Source organism: Muntiacus reevesi, chromosome 1 (assembly GCF_963930625.1).
Source record: "Muntiacus reevesi chromosome 1, mMunRee1.1, whole genome shotgun sequence".
Taxonomy (NCBI): Eukaryota; Metazoa; Chordata; class Mammalia; order Artiodactyla; family Cervidae; genus Muntiacus; species Muntiacus reevesi.
This window is the reverse complement of record NC_089249.1, coordinates 246,460,282-246,483,911: the sequence shown is the minus strand read 5'-3', so window position 1 is coordinate 246,483,911 and position 23,630 is coordinate 246,460,282. Positions and strand designations below refer to the sequence as shown.

The window sequence follows — 23,630 nt, the reverse complement described above, 5'->3', positions numbered from 1 at the left end:
GATCCCAGTGAACACAAAATTCATAACAACCTTCATTCTGTTTTTCTTTTTATTCCTTAAGCCCTTCCATAAGGCTGCCCTGTACCTTTTGTATGGAGATCCTTGGGGGTGGTTCTACCAAGTTCAGTTAGAATCCCTGATTACTGTTCCCAGGAGGGTAAAGTCTATCTTCTAAGGAGACAAATGTCTTTTTTTATTCTATTCAGGCAGCTTTTTGCTCCAGCCTACACAGAAACTCGTTATACTCCAAGTGGCGAAGCTCAAACCACCACCCTGAAATCCGAGGTAAGTTCAGATCAACACAGATATGTGTCCTAACCCCACCCCTAGGAAGCCAGGAGAGAAGCTCAGTGAAGACAGTGTCTCTTCTGAAGGAACTGTTTTCCCTGACTGAGATCCAGGGAATGAGCAGGAAAAGCAACATATGAATTTGTTGTTTCATGGATTCATAATGCTTTGCTGGCTAAAAATGTGAAATAAACCATATTTTAAGCTTATTGCATCTGATTAAAATTGATACAAATCACTGAATTACCCACATCCTAACAAAAATCTAAGTAAAAGAAATGATTTGCCGTTGTTTCACCCAGTCAGGTGTTAGTTGCTTTTTCATATGAGTGGGTAAAGTTTTGTGGTCTGCTTTGTCAGTGTGAGTTTAGGATGTGAAGATTTTCTTATTTTGCTGCTGTTTTCATATTGGCTATTTTTCTCCCTCAAAATTGACTCTGACTGTTAGCACAGAAATTTAAGAAAAAAAAATTTTTTAATTCATTTATTTTTGGGTGCGTTGGGTCTTAGTAGCAGTGTTCGGGCTCTCTAGTTGTGGTGTGTGGGTTAGTTGCTGCCCGTCATGCAGGATCTTGGGTTTCCCTGGTGGCCCAGCTGTAAAGATTCCACCTGCAATGCAGGAGACAAGGGTTTGATTGCTGGTCTGGAAAGATCCCCTGGAGGAGGAAATAGCAGCCCACACCAGTATTCTTGCCTGGGCATTCCCATGGACAGAGGAGCCTGGTGGGCTGCAGTCCATGGGCTTGCAAAAGAGTGGGCCATGACTTAGCAACTAAACAGCAACCACAGGTAGCATCTTAGGTCCCGAACCAGGGATCGAACCCACAGCCCCTGCAATGAAAGATGAACTCTTAACCTCTGGGCCACCAGGGAAGTCCTTTGTACAAAGATTTGTCATTTAAAAGCTGGTCTTTCAGTTTTAGCCTTGTAGTTTGCTTCATCATGCCATTTGGTCACTGGTGGACATTTAAGCTCATGAATCACACACATTTCATTGATTTGCTAGCTTTTCCTGCAGGTGACCTGTTAGAATTTGTAGGATTAGAGTGGTGGTTCTCAATTAGGAGTGATTTTGGTTTAAGTCATTTCTTAAAACCTTTGTTGAATTTGTTGGTAACTAACATAATAAAGCAAGGAAAATATGCTTCATGATGATTTTAACCAAATTTGATCAGGTGCGAAATAAACTAAAATGTTCTATTTGTTTCTTTGACCATCTTAGCCAACAAAGGAGGGGAGGCTTGGCAATGTGTGGAGATAGTTTGGATTGTCATGACTGGGAGGTGGCTGCTACTGTCCGGTGGGTAGGACAGTTACCCTCCAGTGCACAGGCATCCCTCCACAGCAGTTATCCTGTCTCAAATGTTAGTGGTGCCCAAGTTGAGAGATTCCAGATTTGAGTGATCCTTCTCAGACTCTGTTCTTGCCTGGAGAGTTCCATGGATAGAGGAGTCTGGCAGGCTACAGTCTGTAAGGTCACAAAAAGTCGGACACAACTGAAGTGACTTAGCACTCTCAGACTCCGTGCCAAAGAGCAGGGGTGAAGGAGAAGGGAAGATGGATGCAGGCAGGAGGAGCAGTGTCTTTTGCCTTTGGGGTCGGGCATCATGGGCTTTCATGGGTGTAGGCCTGGGAGGTGTGCTGTGTAGGCAGCACAGTGCCTCAGTGCCCTTCCAACAGCTTCCTGTGGAACCCGAGATTACCACATGACCCCATCTTTAAAATAGCCCTGCCGGTCTTTAGAATAGCCTAGAAGACGATGACAGCCACTGTCAGTTGTTAACAACACAGATGAGTTGATCAGATCACCCTTGAGTGAGGAGAGGGACACAGGACAGTTATTTTTCGATGGGGTCTGTGAGGTCTGTAGTCAGTAGGTATTTGAGGGGCTATGTTGGATCTTTGGATGTGAGGATCAGTGCTGCCTTCTTCACAGACCTTCCTGGGTGGGGAGGGAGTGGCCAGTGCCTGCAGCATAGTAGCCCATGTCCTTTCATCTCTGGGGGAGCTGGCCAGCTGTGGCTCCACACCTTTTTCATGGCCCCGGTTGAAACTACTTCCTCCCTTCAGACTTTGGGTCTCTGTCCCCATCGAGGTGGGAGGGGATGGACAAGCCTCGGAAGCCCCTCACCATTATGACCTCACAAAGCACCCTCCTCTGGGTTGGGCTCCTGCATTTCTGTACCCAGAGCCTAAGAATGGGTCTCAGTGCATGAGTCTACCATGAGCTCATGCTTCCTGCTACAAAAGCCCCCTCAGGGTGGCCCCCTCAGGCCGAGAAACAGAAGGAATGCGATGACTTCATGGCTGTTGTGTTCATGTACTTGTTCTTTGTGCTCTCAGGATTGGGCAGAGATCTTGTGAGGGCCTTTGAGAAGCAGAGGGCAGTGAGAGAACTTCCTCTCCCTCCCAGACACCCCCTCCTTCCCAGAGCTATTGTTGACCAGGGTGCATCCCAGCTAAAGTAGGGGTGACTCTGTTTTCTTGTTCAGTACATCCCCTCCTCCTGGGCTCTTGCAAAGCCCCCACCCAGCCCCGGGGACTCCAAGTCAGCATTCTTATTGGGGATCTGAAGACTCAAAGAGAAATGGGAATGAAATAAACCACTTAGCTTCAGTTGACCCAAGTGTTATGGACCACACTCTCCCACAAAACTTGGCTGGGGGTAGTGGGAGTTCTGGGAACCTGATCCTGCTCATTGCCAGGCCCGTGGGTTCCAGCCCTGATCTAGGTCAGGTCACTGGGGGAATGGTCTGTGAGTGTGTTCCAGTAGAACAAGTTGCAGAGTTTGGGGTCTGAAGCCAGGGTTTTAGTCTTGGCTTTAACCAGCCGTGTGACCTGAAAAACCCTTTCAGCCATATTAACGTTGAGTTTCCTCATCTGAAAATTGGATATGCTAAGATATGACTCTCAGGGATATGGAAGGGTAAGATGAATCACAGATTTTTATGGGAATTTATAAACATCTCTTCCAACACTACATTTTACAGATGAGGAAATTGAGAGGAGATGGGAAAAAGGAGCATGCCTTTTTGCTTGCTCTCAGTGAGCAGCAAGGCTTAGACTAACACCTCAGTCTGGGTCAGTGTTGGAAGATAATAGAGCTTTTTTTTTTCTTTCTTTCTTTTTTAATATTTATTTGACTGTGCTGGGTCTTAGTTGCAACATGGAAACTCAGCTGCAGCATGTGGGATCTAGTTCCCTGACCAGATATTGAACCCTGGCACCCCTGCCTAGGGAGTATGGAGTCTTAGCCACTGGATCTCCAGGGAAGTCCCAATAATAGAGCTTTGACAAATTAAGCCCATGTACTTTGCTGGGTCTGCTTTTGCTAAGATAGGCTGACTGTGGAGCCTGAAGTCAGGCTGCTGGGGTTTGCATCTCCACTTTGCACTGTGGCCCTGTGAATGACTTGAAACCTCTCCAACTTTATGAGAATAAGAGTATCTACCTCATAAGACTATGATCAGAATTAAAGGGAAAAAAAAAAATCTCTGAAAGTTGTTTATCCAGGAGCAGGAGCTGGGTAGATGTTAGCTCTTGTTGTTATTAACAGTAAATGGCAGGCATTATTATGTCACATGGTGATGTGTGTGAAGATCCTTTATATATTTAAAGCTTGTTACACTGCAGTCACGCCTAGAGCTGGTTGGTACTGGAACCGGAGAATGTAGACAAATGACTTACTTAACTGTCTCCTGGTTCACATGCCTGCCTGCTGGAAACCAGGGAACAACCGCAGTCAAGTGTGGTCCTGGTGATGGCTCACTCAGACGGTTAAGTGGGCGAATGCCAGACATTCCCGATTGGCCCTGCTCTCAGGACGTTGGTGGGGAAAGATAAGGCTTCCGTGTCTGCAACTGCATAGTTTACATCCTTTTTAAGACCTTAGAACCAGACTGTGCTCTGGGGATTTTACCTTTTTTCTCTTTGCTCCAACTTATCTCTTTTGACCTATTTGGGACGAAGTTTATAGGAATGTGTCCCTTGTTATCACCCATAGGTCTGCTGAGGACAGCCCTGGTTTGTGTCTGTCTGTCTGGTTTAGCGCTTTATCACTCTCAGCAGAGTCCTGCTTTGCCTCATAAATACTCTGGCTACCCTACTTATCAAACACTCTGCTGACACCTCAAACTTTATTTCAAGCCATTCTTTATGATTTATATCTTGGTATGACTTTTAAACTACAGCTGGCTCTCACAAGAAGCTAAGTCCTATGAAGTTTGGACTCTTCTCACTGTGGTGTCTTAGGGCCTAGCTCCAGGCCTGGCACATCGCAGTGTGTAGCCAGGAGGAATACAGCTGGGTTGGGAAGCCCAGATGGCCGTGACATATGCCCCGGTGGGAGCACAGCAGCAGGCCTGCAAGTGCCCATGGACACAGGTACAAAATCAGGTCGAGTCCAGGTGCACGGGGGATTCAAGGGAGGCAAGGAAGATGGGTGATAGATCAGTTTCCTAGGGCCGCTGCAGTGAAGAACTGTAAACTTGGAGGTTTAAGACAATTAGAAATGTGTTTGTTCACATCTCTGAAGGCTAGAAGTTCAAAACCAAGGCCATGCTCTCACTGTGGTCTCTAGGGGAGGATCCTTCGTAGCCTCTTGCAGCTTCTAGTGGCTCCTGGCCATCCTTGGTACCCCTTGGCTTCTAGTTTCATCACTCTAATCTCTGCCTCTACCTTCAAATGGCCTTCTTCTTGGTGTGTGTGTATCAGTGTCCTTTTCTCTTTTTCTAAGGATACTAGTCCAGTATTGCCTCATCTTGATTTAGTTATACCTGCAAAGACTCTGTTCCAAGTAGCATCACATTCTGAGATTTTGAGTAGACATGAATTTTTTTGTCCGTACCACATGGCCTGTGGGATCTTAGTTCCCTGACAGGGATCAAACCTGTACCCCCCACACTGGAAATGCAAAGTGGGTAGACGTGAATTTTGGTGGGGACACAGTTCAGCTCTCATGGGGCTGGTCACAGAGGTGACTCCAGTGGTGAGGCAAGCTTTTTGGAAGCCAGTGTTTCCTGTGACCAGCATCACGTCTTAGAAAGAGATCTGAAATCCTGGCTTCTCCAACCAGCAGAGAGACCTTCAGCAAATCCCTTTGCTCCTCTGAGCCTCGGCTTCTTCATTGGTTCAGTGGGGATGATGGCATCTGCCCTGTCCCTCCTCCCAGGAATATCATGAGGATCAAATAAAATAGTGGCTGGGGAAGCTCTTTGCAGGTCTAAGGTTACGGTAGGTGTACAATCGTCCCTGACTGTCTCGGGATGCCGGCATGGCTGACTTGTCTGTCCTGTGGTCTGACCGCCACTCTCTCCTTGCTAGGATCACTGCTTTTACCACGGGACAGTGAGGAAGGCGGAGCAGTCCAGTGTCACGCTCAGCACCTGCCGGGGAATGAGGTAAGAGGCCCCAAGAATGGGATGTTTAGGACAAGTGGGGCTGGCCTTGGGCAGGGACTTTGAGAAGCTGTCCATAGAGAATGTGTGCAAGCCAGCTCTGAGAAAGGCTGAGCTCGGGAGGGATAACGGAAATGATAATCCTTCATGATGATGATAAAAATAACCCACAAATTCACTGGGATTGAGATACTTTTTCCTGGGGAATTTGAGGTTTTATTATTATTTGGGTATGTGGAAGCCAACAGAGTATTAGACAACTGCTATTAGAAAGATGGTTATATTCCAGATCCCAAGAGGACCGGTCATGCCATGCTTGGTGGGGGGCACAAGGGTCACTCAGGAGGCAGAGGGGGAGAGGGAATATGGGCAAGTCTTTATTATGGTTTCTGTGGGAGAGAACAGGCAAGGTGGGGTAAGTGGGCTTAGGCTTGGATAATTTGAATAGTTTCAGTGGGATCTGAGGCATGGGGCTGTCCCTCGGTGCCGGGTACCTGGCCCTGGGGTGAACAGGCAAGAGGGTGGTGGCCCAGAGAATGAGAGCCCCATTGGAACAGCATGCTGTGCTCACTGGTGAGTTCTGTCTCAGGGAACTGGCTAACCCCGGGGGCAGGGGCAAGGTCCCAGATGTCAAAGCACCAAAATACCAGACATGAAGGACATGGTTCGTACACTTGAAATTGATGAGTTGGAGCATTTATTCCCACTTCTCCTTTGTTCTTCTCCAGTAGAAATGCTTATAAGCAGTAAAAAAGGAAATGGGCAGCTAGTGAAAAGAGCAGGAAGAGAAGGGAGGAGCAAGGATAATCTTCAGGACAGGAAATGTGAAAAGTTCCATCTAGAGGCATGTTGGAAAGAGAGTGACTTCATTCTCTGAGCCAGACAACATGGCTTTGAGCCAATAGCAGTTGACCAGCTGTGTCACTTGTAAAATGTGGGTAAGGGAACTAGACCTCTGTTCTATTGTGAGGATTGCACATTGAGATAGCACAAGAGCATAGATTGTGCTAATAGATAGCTAACTGGCCCGTACATACGGGCACTTGGTCACCTCCCAGACCCTTGCTTCTTAGGTGAGGCCCAAAGAGGTGCGTCATCAACATCACCTAGGAGCTTGTTCAGATGCTCAAGTCCCACCCAGAGCTACTGGATCATAACCTGCACTTTACCAGGATCCCGAGATGACTCGTGTGCAAGTTATAGTTTATACCTGAGTATGTGTGTCCCTTGAGAAGATGAATTCTGTCTCAATATCTGTTTCTGTCCTCCAGCCTACCCTGGTGCTTTGCATATAGTAGGATTTATACATGTCTATTGAAGTAATAAATATCATTTATTTATACTCTTCCCACCCTCCCCTCCTTTTGGAAAAGGGATGATGATTTGAAAAACCTAATTGTCTGTATTCATTGCCTCAGTTTTAATTGCCTATACTATGTAGTACCTGTACCCAGTGTGTTGGTGAAAACAGAAACAGAAGAAAAGCCCTTATTTTTAGCATTTGCTAATATAGTGGTAAAAATATTCCCACCATGACCAATTCAAAGCTGTCAATGTGATGTTACTAAAGGCATCATTGGAAAGATACATGTTAGCCCTCATGAGCCAGAAGGAGGTGTTCCTACACCTACCCTTCCTCTCTCTTGATTGATTCAGTCAATAATCATTTCTTTTTTTAAATTAATTTTTATTGGAGTATAGTTGATTTGCAGTGTTTTGGGTTAGCTTCTGCTGTACAGTAAAGTGAATCAGTTTTACATGTCCACATATCCACTCTTTTTTACTTTCTTTTCCAATATAGGCTACTAGGGAGTATTGAGTAGAGTTCCCTGTGCAGTACAGTGTGTACTTATTAGTCATCTGTTTTATATACAATAGTACATATACATCAATCCCAGTCTCTCGATTTATCCCTTCCCCCACTTGTTTTCTGCATCTGTGACTCTGTTTTGTAGATGAGTTCATTTGTACCATTTTTTCTTTAGATTCCACATATAAGTGATATCATAATGTTTATCTTTGACTTACTTCACTCAGTATGGCAGTCTCTAGGTCCATCTTGTTGCTGCATATAGCATTGTTTTGTTCTTTTTTATGGCTGAGTAGTGTTCCCTTATATATATGTACCATACCTTTTTTTATCCATTCATCCATTGATGGACACTGATGATTGCTCCTTTCATTCGGCAACTTAATATTGGGTGTCTACTCTCTGCCCGTGCCCTACACAGGTGGAGGGAAGACAGGCGTATAAAAGTAATTTCCTGGGCCCTCAGTTTCTCGTCTGTAAAATGGGGATGGATGATAGGCCTGGTGGACAATGCTAAGTGCTGTGTTAACTCTACAGCATGTAGACGGGATTACTATCATCTTACCACAGTGAAGCCATTCTGAAACTCACCCAGGCTCACATGCCAATGTGAGGCCCATCATGCTGCTGATCCCATGTGTTTGTTTATAAATTGAGCCATGTCTCCTCTGTAAGACTTCAGGCTGAGTTCGCCGGAGGGAATTAGGCAGGAAACAAGCTTTGGCTGGGAGGCCATAACAGTGGCCCCAAATCCCCTGCTCAAGTGACCTGATTGAGCCCAGCCAACTCCCAGTGGTGTTTACAGGCTCAGCCACCGCCACCTGCAGCCTGCAAGTAAACAACGTCTGTCCTAAGGAGGACAGAAGGGAACATGCAGGTGCAACTCACTTCTCTCTGCCTCTTCCTCTGTCCTCTTGGTCTGCAGCAGTGGGAACTTGGCCCAGCCTCTTATAAATCATTCCCACAGCCATGCTGACAGGGGAAAACCGAGTGAGCCATCCATGTGTTTCTGTTTGGCATGCTTACCTCTGGTGGGGTCCACCCGCCTTATTTTCCCAGCCTTCTTGCTACGCACCTTAAGAAACCAAGGGTGTCTGTGGGCCTGACTGATTTAAGAGCTGGAAATGCAAGCCAGATGGCTCAGTTCGGACTCTGGAGAAGGAGCAGCTGCAGCAACAGCAGGCTTCAAACCCATGTAGCCCTCACGTTGTCCCCCCACCAAGGCTCATAAAGTGATGCTGCAATGGAAAATCTCCATAGCAATTGTGCTTCTCTCCTGGAAACAAGCACTTTGTGATTTGGAGAAAGTAGGTAGGATTTATACCAAGTAAGATCCTCAGGGTGATGATCCAAATCCAGAGGAATTCAGCTAAGTTTCTAGGCTGTTGCTGGGTCCCCTCTTCTCCCCCAGGCAGTACTTTAGGCTAATGTAACTGAAGAAGTAATACAGGATCATAGTAAAAACAAATTCAAGTAATACAAGAATGTACAGTGGAAAAGGTCTCTTCCTGTTTCCTGAATCCCTCTCCCTAGAGGTAGTCATTGTTAACCACTTTCTTGTGTTTCCTTTTAGAAATACTCCTTCCAAAAAGGAACATGGATATGTGATATAACGCTTTGTTATCTTGTTTAGGCCAGTGACCCCTTTGAGATTTGAGTGGCAGCTGTGGATACTTACAAACTATACAAGGAAAAGATGTGTCACACCATTTCTTAGGGATGTTTAGTATCCACTGGAGAAGGGCCCGGCAACCCACTCCAGTATTCTTGCCTGGAGAATTCTGTGGACAGAGGAACCTGGCGTGCTCCAATCCATGGAATTGGAAAGAGTCGGACATGATTTAGCGACTGATAACAGCGTAGTATCCACAGTCCCCAAGCCTGTCTTTGATGAAGGACTCATCTTCTCAATGTCCTGCACAGCATCTTGTGTGCACAAATGCTTTGCAGATTCACACAAAGTAGAAATGTTAGGAGCAGTGATTATCTGTGAGGAAATCTAGGCATTACTGGGCTGAGAGGTCCTTGACTGAACCTGTGAGATCTGGTAGACACTGTGTGTACATGTGTGTGTGCCTATGTGTGTGTCCCCAGCTTACCCAGCTCACTGCCTGTGTGGCAGCAGGAGAGGTATCGATTGCAGTAAAAACATTTTTTTAACCTGAGTGATCAGTCTATTTATAAAGAAAATACTCATTAAAAATGATCATTATATAGCTAATGGGAGTGTTAAACGTTCAATTAATACAAAGAGCATAAAACTAAACGAAGTGAAAATTCTTTATCCTGTCCTGCCCTTTCAGTCAACCTCATTTCCCATCTGTAATCACTGTTGGAGGTGTATACATAATTGAAATATGCAATCATGTATATATATGATTTCTTTAATCCAAATGAGATTACCCTGTATGTACCATTCTGTCAGTTTTTTTACCCCCCTCAATTTAACATTATGTCTTAGACACACATAGGTCAAACTCATTCTTTTAATAGTTGCATGGTATCTTACGTACTAATGTCTGGCAGGTTTACTTACATGTAGTTTTTCAGAGACACACAGTAGATCATCTGTAGTCCTCTGTTTGATGCATCGCTCAGATTATAGCAGATGTGTCCTCAGTGCTCTGGGGCCCACACTCGGTGTGCCTTACCCCAGCTCCCCGGACTCAGACTCTGGGGGAGAGAGCACGAAGCTGAGAGTGAGCACAGGTGGATATGTGCGAACGTGTGTATAATGGCTGGGAAGGAGCTCACAGTTCAGAGTTGAGAGATCTGAGTTTCAGATCTCGCCTCACACCTCTCGGCTGTGTGATCTATTGAGTGTTCCTCTCCCTGGTTGATTTCATTTCCTTCCGGCTTCACATCGGCCAGGCTGTTGCCTCCCATGAGCCTCACTCAGCCCTCTAGATGGATCCCATGGTGCAGGAGCGGGTCCTGGGTGGGGGGCTGAGGGTGGCATCAGGGCCCCACCCATAAGTAATGAGGCTAGGACAACAGGAGGCCTGGGATGTGCCCCTAGCTCCTCACTCAGTGACCTTGGTCAAGTTCCTGTGTCTCTGCGCTTCTGTTCCTCTTGTCTGAGAAAGGAGGGTAGACCAGACTATGGAAAGGATCCTTCAGTGTCGGAAGTTCTGCGCCACGGGGAGAGGAGGCAGAGTTTTGGGAGGCGGGTTGCCCGGGACAGAAGAAGCCAGGCTGTGCCTGGCTGTCCCTTTGCCTGCCTGGCCTTCCTTCTGCAGAACAAATGAGGTGGGCCACCTGTGTGTCAGGCACCGAGTAAACCCTCACGGAGCAGCGTCAGGTTGTGCCAGGCGTGGATTCTGGAGTCAGGCAGTTCCTGCTTTAAAGCCCGATGCCGTGCTTCAGATCTCTCGCATTAGTTTTCTCATCTGTAAAATGGGAGCAACAGTAGTGACGTCATTGGTGGGTTTACACTAGATGATGAGCGCAGCCTCCTTGAGAGCAGGGATTTTTTTTTTATATAAGCCTGCTGCATCCCCAGTGCTTAAAACTGTCCCTGGCACACATTAGGTGCACACAGTACATATGTGTTGAATGGCTACTGATAAGATGCCTTGAACCAGTCTGATGTATAATACATGCCCACTGACTATTGGCTGTCCTTTTAAAATATTACCCTAATGGTTAGTAAGCACTGCCTATGACTTCAGTTTTCATAGCAGCCCTATGAGAGGGCAGTCTTGTTGAGTACCATGCCCCACAGCTAGCAGACAGCAGAGCCAGACTTTGAATCCAGGTATGTCCCTGTCCTGAGCCCAGACTCCCACCCTCATGCTGGAGGGATCACATCACCCATGTGCCTTCTTGGCTCCCCTTGGTGCTGCCTTTGAAACCCCCTCCTTCTCACTTGCACGCACATTTTGAGGGAAGGAAAGGGTGATGGAGTGATTACCTCTTCAGGAAGCTCTGGATGTAGCCTTGTAGGTTGCGTCCCCTTTAAGTTTAGCTCTGAATGGACTAATTCCCAAGAAACTGTTCTCCAACCTAGGTCCTGGAAGGATGCATTTGAGTGAGTCCAGCAGTCATTGAGGGGTTAAATCCACTGCCTGTCTGACCTGCCTTGCCAGGCTTCCTCTGTACAATTTCATTTGTATCAAGCTCTCAACAATGAGGAATAGGATGCCGGGCAGAGTGGAGAATTGCGTGTGAGGTCCTGGCCACCCAGCCTCCTGAGGCCCCCTCCTGAGCACCCCCCAGGTGAATCTCTGCCAGTGCTTACATTTCACAAATTAGATCAACAGAGATGTTTAGGAGGAGAAATGACTGGGAGTGCTCAGGGCAGGACAGTTAGCAGGGCTTGGGGGTGGTGAGAGGGGAGGCCCCTGGGAACTAGGTTCTCACAGATCCCCCCACTCTCAGAGCTGGCTTCCCTGTGACGTGCAGGGGTCCCTGCCTGCCTCTTCTCCACCCTAGGGAGTAGGGGAATGGCAGCTGTGACAGACAAGTATGGGGGACCACATGAAGGAGGGGCGGAGAGCAGCCATAGAGTCCTATTGCTCAAGGACCCTCAGGTCCCTCTGAGCTTGTGTTTCTCCAGCAATAATCTGCCCACTCCCTGGAACAGGATTGCTTGGAGCTCTGTGAAAAGCCGGGACCCTCCAGAGGCTGGGCTCCAGGTCAGAGCTGCTGAGTGTGACTGTGCAGGGGATTGCGTGGGGCTTGCTCACAGTGTAGATGCTCAGACTACAGAATCTGCATTTCCTAGACTGGGCCTGGACACGGGTGTTCCCCGGCTCCCCCTCCCCCCTCATTAGATACCTGTTTTATATATTGTATATAATTGTATGTCTATCCCAGTCTCCCAATTTATCCCACCGTCCCCTTTCCCTTCATGGTGTCCATATGTTTGTTCTCTGTGTCTGTGTCCCTATTTCTGCTTTGCAAATAGGTTCATGTGTACCATTTTTTCTAGATTCCACGTATATGCGGTAATATACAATATTTGTTTTTTTCTTTCTGACTTACTTCACTCTGCGTGACAATCTCTAGGACATAGGCATTTTTAATACATTCTGTAGAGTATTCTAATGGATAGTTCTGGGAGCTTTTATCCTATTATCTCTGACTCATAGATTTCAAGCTCACTGATAGAGGCAGATAGCACAGAGGTTAAGGGTGTAGGATCTAGACTCTGCCAGACCTTAAATTTTTGGCCACACAATACCCATGAGAGTTTGTTAATTAATCTCTTTGAGGTTCAATTTCCTTATCTATAAAATGGGACCCATGATGGTGCTTTATAGCATTAATGTGGGAATAAAATAAGAACAACTGTATGCAGAGCCCTTGGCATATAATTGTGTGCTAAGTCACTCCTTCATGTCTGACTCTTTGTGACCCCATGGACTGTAGAGCCCTCCAGGCTCCTCTGTCCATGAAATTCTCCAGGCAAGAATACTAGAGTGGGTAACCATTTCCTTCTCGGGGGTATCTTCCCAACCTGGTAATCGAACCTGCAACACCTGCATTGGCAGGGGCACTCTTTACTCCAGACTCTTTACTCTGCGAAGCCTGGCACATAATTAACTCTCCCCAAAATGGTATCTAAAAATGAAAAGTAGACAATGCCTCTCCCAGCTGGTGTTTTACTCCCGACGAGTGAGTTGAGTGATGGCCAATCACACCTCAGAGGAGAGGTGCTGATTTTTGTCACTGATAGCCACTCTACAGGGCTGTTATGACAGAGACAGTGTGAGGTCATGGTTAAGATCCCAGGACATAGAACCAGGCTGCTTAGGTTCTTCTTGTCTGTGTGACTTTGGTCAGTTAATTAACCTCTTTGAGCCTTAGTTTTCTCATTTGTAAAATGAGGATAATATTTGTAAGAATCATAGAAGTTTGTATGAAGAGTAAAATACTTAGCACAGTGCATGGTCGATAGCACAGACTCAGTGATTTATAGCCACCACGATTGCTGTTCACTGTGCACCAGAATCCTGTGTGGTCTGTCCTATTTGGCCTAGAGGCTTGTTCAGGTGATGCCCTGTCAGTTACACGGGGCTTTCCACCCACTGAGTTATTTTCATAGCCACAGCAGAATGCAGGCAAAGCTGTCACCTGGTTTGTGGTCAAGCCCTTTGCTTCCAGTGTTTGCAGCCTTTGGGGGAAACTGAGGGGTTGGGAGGGGCCTTGGTCAGCCGAGATGAGCAGATAGCTTGGGAACAGGATGCCCGCAGCAGCTCTGCCCTCTGCCCTTTCCCGTCTGGACTCAGGAGCGGATGTGACCCTTAGTCTTTGCTCCATCCCCACCCCCAGCTGCTCAGAGAGCACCTTAGGTGTCCCGCTGGGGACTGGCTCGGGATTGCTGTGTCAGCCTGGGCGAGGCAGCCGGAAAGTCGTCAGGCTCCCTGGCACTGGAACGAGGTCAACCAGGGATGGATTCCAGGAAGGGCTGCTGCTGACTAGGACCTGGCGCTGTCTCTCCTGAGAGCCTCGCAGGCTCTTCCCAAAGGGCAAAACCTGGGCAGGGATCTGGAGGGGTCCAGGGTGGGGATGGAAGCTGAGACAGCCTAAGAGAGGTCCTGCCAGGTCCTTTACCTTCTGAAATTTCTGGGTAGAGAGAGCCTGAGGTTTTGGAGCACACAAAATGCTATGGGACTCCTGGGATTCATTGCTGGGATCTTCCTTCCCCAGGGCTCTGGTCACACTCCCTTGCTCTAATTTTTATCTTGTAGTGTCAAGGATGGTAGATACCTGCTACATGGGCCTCTGCTGTCCCTTCCATTGATATTGGTGATAGTGATTGGCGATAAGTCATGGCACTCTTTCTCACCGAATCCAGATAAAGGGCCCAGAAGCCTCAATGATGCAGCATTCCATGCAGCTGTGTCGAATCCATCAGGGTTAAGGGTGGGGAAAGCTTTTTGCCTTCTCTGTTACATGCTACAGTGATTTATTCCCATGTTCAGACTCTAAGCTCCATGAGGGCAGGCATCTTATCTGTCCTGTTTACTACTCCATCCTTAGCAACTAGCACAATGCCTGGCACATAGCAGGAAGCATTTGTGGAATGAATGTCTGTCTGTCCCCCAATGGAATGAGTTACTCAAGGACAAGGATTGTGTCTAGATTACATCTAACACAGAGTAAGGTCTCAATGAGTGAAAGAATATAATGAACAAATGTACATCTTTATTCTGAGTTCAAGGCTAGCATCTATAACCCAGAGAAAAAAGTAGTCACGTATGCTTGGTTGTGGCCACCACCTCACCACAGAGCTGCGTTGCTGATCCAGGGTAATTGGGGCTGGTAGCTGATGACTCTAGCTTTGGCTTCCAAAAATAAAGATACTTGTCTTTCCATTTAATCATCCCAGGAGTCCTGTGAAGTTAGAAAATTAACATTGGCATTTGCCTCTGGGGAAACTGAGGCACAGAGTGATTGAAGAAGTTTGTTGAAGAGCGTTTGGCAATTTAATATTGGAGCTAAGATTAGAACTTGGGTCTCCTCTCCCCTAGACCAGCACTCTTCCTATGGTCAACATACCATCTCTTTCTCAGCCTGTGAAGTTTTGACCTGTGATTTGCTGTATGCCATGTTTGGGATTGGGAGGCTTTTTGGAATTCTAGCTCTGCCATCCTTTACAAGTATTAACTGTCCCTGTTCCAGCCCTTTTAGAACCTTCAGGTTTCTCCGTAATAGGCTTTCACACCCTGAAACTGTGCACCACATCTCCTGTCCACATTTTTCTGGAGAGGAGGTCCGAGTTTGCATCAGATTCTCATCAGGGAGTGCACGGCCCCATAATAAGATTAAAAAGCAGTGATCAAAACCAGCTGTGCCATTTTGCATATAGGGAAACTGAGGCCTGAGCAAGGGGCTTTTCCAGGACCATAGTCTTTGACCAGAGATTCCAATTCTTTTGTCGACAGAGGACTGATAACAGTGAGTAGTAACCTCAGTTACGTCATCGAGCCCCTTCCTGACAGCGAGAGCCACCACCGTATTTACAGATCCGAACATCTCAAGCTGCCTCTTGGGAACTGTGGATTCGAGCCCACCACCAGGGACTGGGTCCCCCAGTTTACAAACCAGACCAAGAAGCGACCTCGCAGGGTGAGTTTCTCAGTACAAGAGTCGGCCAGGAGATAATCCCTTCTGAGCACCCTTTCCTTGGATCTAAATTGAATGGAGATGGCTAAGAAGGAGGCAACAGCTTTTTCCTTTCGTTTATTTAAAAATAATTTTTTGGCTGCGCCACATAGCGTGTGGGATCTTAGTTCCCTGACCAGGGATTGAACCTGCACCCCCTGCATTGGAAGTGTAGAGTCTTAACCACTGGACCACCAAGGAAGTCCCAGCGTTTCCTTTTTAGTCTAAGTCATTGTTGAGTGTTAGAAACCCTTGTATTTGATAGAATAACTGCTATGGTGGAAAACATTACTTCATTTAAAATAAGGTGCTGATTTCAGAAACTTTAAAATGTGAGAAAAAAAATTTATGCCTCCCTTTTTGAAATAGCCGCTTAACCACATGCACAAAATGCTTGTATTTATTTATACCAAAGATAGAGTTATGTGGTTTAAATATTTTTGGGAATTTGATTGTCAGCATGTTCCCTCACAGTATGTTGGCCCCTGTTCTGTCTGCACTGGTCAGCCAGCTCATTATTTTTGGAGACTGAAGAGCTGGACCCGGTGTCCCAGAGCAGCCTCCAGTGATAACCAAGATGGTGGGCAGAAGGTGTAGTGAGGGTGATGGCGAGATGATCATAGCTGAGTTGTTTCTGGAACCTGGTAATGAGGTTCACTGCTTATTAACTCCACCACTTCTGAGCAGTGTTTTGAAATGAGGCCAAGTCCACCATTTCCATAGCTCTGATGTGCTTATGTCTCTTCCTTAGATGAAAAGGGAAGATTTACACTCCATGAAGTATGTGGAGCTTTACCTTGTGGCTGATTATGCAGAGGTAAGGAGGGGCAGTGGGGTTTAACAGAAAAATCACTTTCTTAATCACTTCCATTCCAGCCTTCAAACTGCTTTGGGGAAATGCTGAAGTGCCAAAATGCTGAATGGGGGAAATAATGAAAAAAATGCATCTTCTTCTGGTTTATCATGTAATTTTGACCTTAAATCTGACCAAAGACTCTTTTTGCTATTTTAAACATAGTTGGGAAAAAAAGCAAGGAGAAGTCCGTTCAATTTCAATACATTAATCAGAAAATCAGGACAAAGACTGTTATTTGGATTAACACTCCTCGACCAGACCTGGAAGATCCTTAGATTTTTGTGCTTACTCTTTGGGAGTCCATGAATTCTCTCTGGAAATTAAAAAAAAAAAAAAAAATTTTTTTTTTTTTTTTGCAAAGATAAGGAGTGCATTTATCTGATTGAAAACAATTTCCTGCCAACATGTGGATCCATTTTTATAATTGTGTTGGTGCCAAATGAGTACCTAAACTGAAGTTCCCTAAATGTGATCCCCAGTCCAGCAGCATGAGCAGCACCAAGGGACTTGTGACCATACAGATTTGGGGTCTGCACCCAGATATTCTGAATCCCCAGATGTGGGGCTGGGGTCTAACAATCCATGTTTCAACAAGCCTCCATGTGATCCTGATGCACAGGCAACTTACCTAAAGGAGTAGCTGTTTGGCCTTTAATTCCACATTCTTCAAGTTAGGTTCTCTTGTGCCTTGGCTTCTAAAATTTAATAAACACTCGTGTCCCTCACTCTTTCATTTCGTTTAGTCATTGATTTCTTGATTCTCTGTTATGTGTCAAGCACAGTGCTTAGACCCCAGAGATACAGACCTGCCCCCCACATGGCAGAGTTTATAGGAGCAGCATAAAAACTCTCTAGTTCCAAGTGTGATGACTGCTCATTGGAGAGGATTAGAGCACAGATAAAGAGGGCCCCAGCATGGTCTTGGAAACCGGGGGGAACCTTCCTTAGGGGGTGGTACTGAAGCTGACTCCTAAAGAGCGAGGTCAGACCCCAGGTTTGCCTAAGTTAGCCGTATTTTACCTCATTATCACTCTGTGTAGTGGCTCAACCACATACTGACATATCTTTCAGGCACGGAAGGTGAGGTGAACTGATCGCTCCCTAGTTCTAGCGTTGCACCTCACCTGGGGCTCCCTTTGACAGCGTTCGTCAAACTCCTGTCTGTCACACTCCATCCAGCTAGAAACCGTTTACCTCAGACTGGGACACGAACCCAGACAAAATCCAGTTTGGGACTTAAACCCACATGGCTGGGACTCGAACCCAGCCAAAACCCTGCTTGGGACTCAAACCCAGCCCAAACCCACAGTACCTGGTTTCAGGACCCAATGAGGTTCAGGTTCTTGGTGTCTCATCACAGAAAGAATTCAGTGAGAGACAAAGTGATAGATAAGAAGTGGTTTTATTCAGATGCAGAGAGAGGCACACTCCACAGACAGAGTGCTGGCCATCACAGAGGGCGGATGCCGCAGCGAAATTTGGTGTGGTTAGTTTTTATAGGCTGGGTAATTTCCGATGTTAGAGAGTGGGAGGATTATTCCACCTATTTTTGGGAGGGAGTGGAGATTTCCAGGATTTGGGCCACCGTCCACTCCTTGGTCTTTTAACAGTGGAACTGTCACATCACCTCTGGGTGTGTCATTTCACTTGTTGATTAGGGTCTAGTCTTGTCTGCCATTTTGGTCCCGTTTGATTCTAATCAGTTTATGTTGTGTCCTTGGTTGGGCTCAGTCATTCTTTCAGAAGTTGTGCCCTGCCGCTTTACCTCCTGTTACAAGATGGGTTCCTGACCAAGCTCCCCAGAGGCTTATTCTCAGGTGGTTAGTCCACAACACAGGTCCCGGAGGTTGTATGGGGTTGGGGAGAACATTTGACTTCATGCTGGGGGAGCTGCCTTCCAGTGTTGGAGGCAGGAGGTGACCCTGGAGTGTCTGCAAGGATATAGAGTCATTTACTGGACAGAGAAGGAGGTGCCAGGCCCTCCAGGCTGATGGAACATCTTGTTCTGCTTTGAGAGGAGTTTTGCTTTTTAACTGATGTTGGTGTTGGTTGTTCCAGCAGCCTTTTTTTTTTTTTTTTTTTTCCTTTTGTTTTCATTTCCAAAGACTGGTGTGTGTGCAGGTTGGGGGAGTGGTGTGGGGAGCAAAAGCCAAAGGTGATTTGAAAGCCACAGCTATGCAGTCTGGGAGGGGCTGATGGCCCTGGCCCCTGACTCACAGACCTGCCTTAGTGGGAGGATTGCTGGTTGAAAGCTGAGCTCCTCTAAGGTTGATTTAAATCAGTAGCTTTCGATTATTTTTGTTTTCCTGGTAGGATTTCCTTTCCAGTGTCTAATATAAAAGTCCAGTGAAAACAGACTTCTCCAAGCTGAAGCAGGGATGAGGACCCTCTTACACCTAAGGTCATCTAATATGGTAGTCTCAAACCATTTTTTTCCCCCCTATTTTTTGACCATGCTGTGTGGCATGTGGGATCTTAGTTCCCCAGTCAGAAATCATACTTGTGCCCCCTGCAGTGGTAGCACAGCATCTTAGCCACTCGACCAGGGATATCCTTTCTTTTTAGAGCCACAGAATCTTTGTTCAGCTCCTGGGATCCCGATAGTTAAGCGTGTAGAAGCACAGCTGCTCTAAAGTAAAGCTGGGGTGAGGCTGCCCTTTGGCCCTGCAGTCTCCCCAGAGGACTCTTGGTGCTGGGTTTTAAGATTTCAGTGAGTGTGAGTCTAGAAGCTGGAGAAGTGAGGGCAGGGTATGAATTGGGGTCCTTAGTCTCCTGACCTCCAGAGTCACAGCAAAACCCCTAGAGGAAAAGTGTCAGCCCCAGGTGCCTTCAGGACTATGGTACCCTGGAGAACTGTCTTCCTGTTCTAGAAGACAGTGCCTCCACCAGCAGCCTCACAGGTGTTGCCACAGGCCACGATTCTTGCCACTCTGTGGATGGTGGATAGGCTCTGTGCTAACTTCCCAGGTCCCGGCTTTGGCTGATTTACGACAGGGGTGGGTGGAGGATATGAGAGGCCAGGCTGGGCCCACAGGCTCACAAATCTCTCCCCCCATCACCTCCTCCTCCCCTACTCCCTCTCCAAGTGGCCTCGTATCCTCCACAGGCAGCAATGTATTCCTGACAATGAATTAATCTGAAAGGACGTAAGGACAGGGACAGGGTGGGCTACCTTATCTGTGATTTATAACCTGGTGCTGAGACAGGCCAGGCTTCTTTCTCCTGGGCTCTGAACTTGGCATCGGGAGTAGAGACAAGGATGGCGTTACTGCCTGGAGAGAGGGTTTTTAGCAGTAGAAATGATCAAGCAGCTCCATGGGCCTAGTTTGGAGCACTTGGAGTGGTTTGTCTTTTGCTTTTTTGTTTTGTTTTTTGTTTATTTGTTTTTAGAAAGGTAGAGCAGGTACTTTTTTTTTTAAGCTTTTTATTTTATTTTTGACTACGCAGTACAGCATGTGGGATATTAGTTCCCCGATCAGGTATCGAACTTGCTCCCCCTGCTTTGGAAGCCCACAGTTTTAACCACTGAACTGCCAGGGAAGTTCCCCGGGGTGGTTTTCAGCTTATTCATTCCTCATGTAAAGTGGGAGACCTAGACAGGGGAAGAGCAAGATGGGATGTTGTAGAGGGAGACAGGGTAGCTGTGAGAACAGGCCTGCCAAGGACTTTCAAGATACAGACAGGGTGTGGGCCAGTTGGGAAAGACCAGGTGATGCATTGTGCTTTAGTGTCTGGTCTACCCAGAAAGTGTAAAGGGGAGGTGCTGTTTTCTTTACATCAGAGGTCTGTAAACTATATCCCATGGCCAGATCCAGCCCACTCCAGGTTTTTATAAGTAAAGTTTTTCTGAAACACATCCATGCATGTACTGTCCGTGATTACTTTTGAGCTAGAATGGCCAAGTTGAGTAGTTCTTTCTGGTAGAGACAGTATGACTGCAAAGCCTACAATATTAACAACCTGGCCACTTACCAAAAAATGTTGACTGACTCCTGCCTGAAGCTCTTCAGGACAGCATGATACTTTCCTTAAACCGTGGTGGTATTATCAGGTAGTTGTTTGAAGATAGGATTAATATATTTGAAAGACAATGAAGTCTGCCTCTGATGTTCTAATGAGTATTCGCTAAATGCTGCAGCACTTGCTGGGCAGTGAGACCAGTTTAGAAATGCAGTGACTGTAAAGAGAAGCTTCAGGATTGACACCTTGGAAAGGTCTGAGTCCCAGAGTCTTACATGCAACTTAACTGTGTAAAAAGCAGTCTGGAAAGTGAGTTGGTTGCAGTTCTGATGGAGGCCCAGGAGGGTCCCAAAGCAGTGGGAGAAAAGGAAAAGTGTTTCTCCCTGTATCATGGGGGAGACACACCCCTATCCAGACAAATACCCCAGGGTGTGTGTTCTTTTTGTTCTTGAATATTCTTGTGGGATTTTGTGGAGGAAGGATGTGAAGGTTTGAAGTAACATATATTCATGTATATCCAGAGTAATTCAGATAGTAACACAGTAATTCTGTGTTACCACAGCAGTGTATGGGACATACCTGTTCTTTTCAAATTTAGGCTGCAGTTGTGGCAAATTTTATCTTTATGCCATGAAGCATTCGTTCATCATTGCAGCTGAACATGATCTATCCTTTTGAAGCAGGCATGATGAATGTGAGGCTACCTATGGAAATGTGCTTCTCCTGGTACCCATGGCAGACATTTCTGATCGAACACAGCACTCTTTCCTGCTGAGCCCCTTGCAGTCTCAGAATCCTTCTCACTGTGGAAGGCACAGTGATGTGCCGGATGAAGCCTGTTTGCCAGGGTCTTAGATCCTCATTGCTAGCACTCATTTTTTGTCATTCATGTGGCCTCTTATTGAAGTTCTTTCTGTGTAGGTGTTCTCAGCCTGTTTCAATCTCATACTCCTTAAATACAAAATCTGCCTTCGTTGTTATTTCTGATCCCCTCTGTGTTCTAACTGAAGCTCCTTCAAGGTTAGGGCCAGGACCTCACACTTTGTGTCCCACCAAGTGCCGTGCCTTGCACACTGTGGGTGTTCAGTAACAGTTTGACCATGTTGACTGATCACCTGCATGGAGTCCTTGGGTGATCCATGTGATGGGGGCTCCATGCTGGGGTGATGATTGTGGCAAAGGACTGGATTGGTCCCTCCTCTAAGCCCCAGTGGGAGTTTGCAGAAGGCCTTGTAGTTAGGGGGACAGGAGAACAGGGTCGACCTCAGAGGCTGGAGGAAGACAGTTCCGTTCACTACACAGCTACTGCATGCCTACTATATGCCCGGCACTGAACTGTTAGCTGGAGATACCAGGATGGATGTGACTCAGGTTCTGCCTTCGCTGAACTGACATGTGTGTGTCAGGGAGATAGTCCTAAGGAAATGACTGCTCACAGAAGATGGGAGAAAATGAAGGAATTCACAGACAAGTAATGGGACACACGAGGGATCCTGGGAAGGATTCTGGGTTCTCACCTAGTTCTGCTTGTCCCATTTAGTTTCAGAAGAACAGACGGGACCAAGATGCCACCAAACACAAGCTTATGGAGATCGCCAATTACGTTGATAAGGTGAGACCAGGTGTGTACTTGTGGGAAAGGTGCCAGCACCTTAGCGGAGCTGCCCAGTAGGAGCTGGCATGCCTCTTCCTGGAGCGGCTGCCCTGGCAGCTTCCAGGAGGCAGTAGCAATGCCGCAGGGGCTCGGTGCTCACGACAGGTCATCAGCTGCATGAACCTAGCCAAGTAACTTGTCTTGTTTGGGTTGCAGTTTTGTTTTTTAATTTACAAAATAGGGTTGATTTAAACCAATAGCTTTCAATTATTTGTGTTTTTTCAGTGGACTCCTTTTTTCAGCGTCTAATATAAAAGTCCCAGGAAAACAGACTCCTCAAAGCTGAAGCAGGGCTGAGGACCCAGAGCACTGTCCTCTGACACCGTCACCCTCATCCCTGCCTTAAAAGTTGAAGAGTAGATTGCTTGGGGTCAATCTGTATCATCTCCGCCTGTTAAACTGTTCTAAAATTAGTTGGTTTTGTCTCTTAGAAAGGCTGAGCAAAGGGTTAGCTTTCCTAGGTCAGGCTCTTTTAAAACATGCTCTTAGGAAATACCCAGATTCTTTAATTTGACTAGAATAGGCTGGTCTGGGACTTGGAAATATTTTGTTTATATGAAAGAATGCAGAACGAAGTAGAAGAGGTAACCTAGAATGACAGTGACCTCTTGATAGGCAAGTAGTAAATAGTTTTAAAAAGTAGATTTTAATCATTTGGTATTGCAGGTCTCTGTGAGAATGTGATCACATTTATTATACAGTCTCAGGACACTCAGAAAATGTCTGAAGCTTAACTCTTGGTCTGCTAGGGATTCATGGATCCCAAGTCTGAAGGGGGAATCATTTTTTTTTAATATTGGAGGATAAGGAAGAGAACTTCAATATTTTTAGGGATTTACAAGCAAATTTGGTAGTGTTCTGGAGTCATTGGATGGGAGGGTCTATGCCCTCTATTTTTGCTTTAGAAGTGCTGGTCATTGACAGGTGAAAGTTAAACAAACACTGGCATTTCCTGGAAGGGAGGACTCCAGGGACCCAGTCCAGTCCTCTCTCTAGCCTTCAACTCCTCAACAATAACATCGAAATGATCCCACAACCCAAACACTCAGCATCTGGGAAAATAAGAAAAGCTTGTTTCCCTGGGGTAGACCCTGTTATCACCCACGTGACGTCTATTGTTCTGGAGACGCTTCAGGTGGGAGGCTTGGCTGGGTCTCCTTTGTGGACTCTGCAGCTGGCCTGGGTGTTAGAATCGGGGGTGCTGGTGAAAAGTGGAAGGAGAAGAGAGGCACTAGCCAGCCCCATCCTTGCTGGAAGTCCCCAACCTTGCCTGCTGGTTTATTTTGTGAAGCAGACTTGGTTCTCTCATCTGCAGCTGAGGTTGGTCACTCCTGGCTGGGGTGAGGGCAGGCATGCCCATTTCTCTCAGGCTTGCTGACCGAGCTCCTTGGACTGAACTGTTACAGGACTAAAACTGGAATGCGCTGCACTCATTTGCCGAATCATGAACCCAGTCTAAAATGTTTTTCCTTCCCTATGAAAAAGCCAAGTCAAGTCCTCGAGAAGCTCCCTAGTGAAGCAAATTTGAATTGGAACCCAAACCCTTCATTTTCT

The 23,630-nt window shown here is 46.6% G+C and overlaps 1 protein-coding gene and 1 non-coding gene across 3 annotated transcripts in view; one reads left to right on the top strand and one right to left on the bottom strand.

Annotated features, from left to right (window-relative positions):
* Positions 1–23,630, top strand: part of ADAM19 (ADAM metallopeptidase domain 19) — a 90,219-nt gene that overhangs the window by 36,946 nt on the left and 29,643 nt on the right. For both annotated transcript variants that reach the window (XM_065918997.1, XM_065918998.1), the window contains 5 exons: positions 207–285; positions 5,611–5,687; positions 15,387–15,570; positions 16,358–16,423; positions 21,963–22,034. In XM_065918997.1, the coding sequence (XP_065775069.1) occupies positions 207–285; positions 5,611–5,687; positions 15,387–15,570; positions 16,358–16,423; positions 21,963–22,034 (478 nt within the window). The remainder of the gene's footprint in view (positions 1–206; positions 286–5,610; positions 5,688–15,386; positions 15,571–16,357; positions 16,424–21,962; positions 22,035–23,630) is intronic.
* TRNAG-UCC (transfer RNA glycine (anticodon UCC)) lies at positions 15,735–15,807 on the bottom strand. Its single transcript has one exon. It is a non-coding gene; the product is annotated as a tRNA-Gly (tRNA).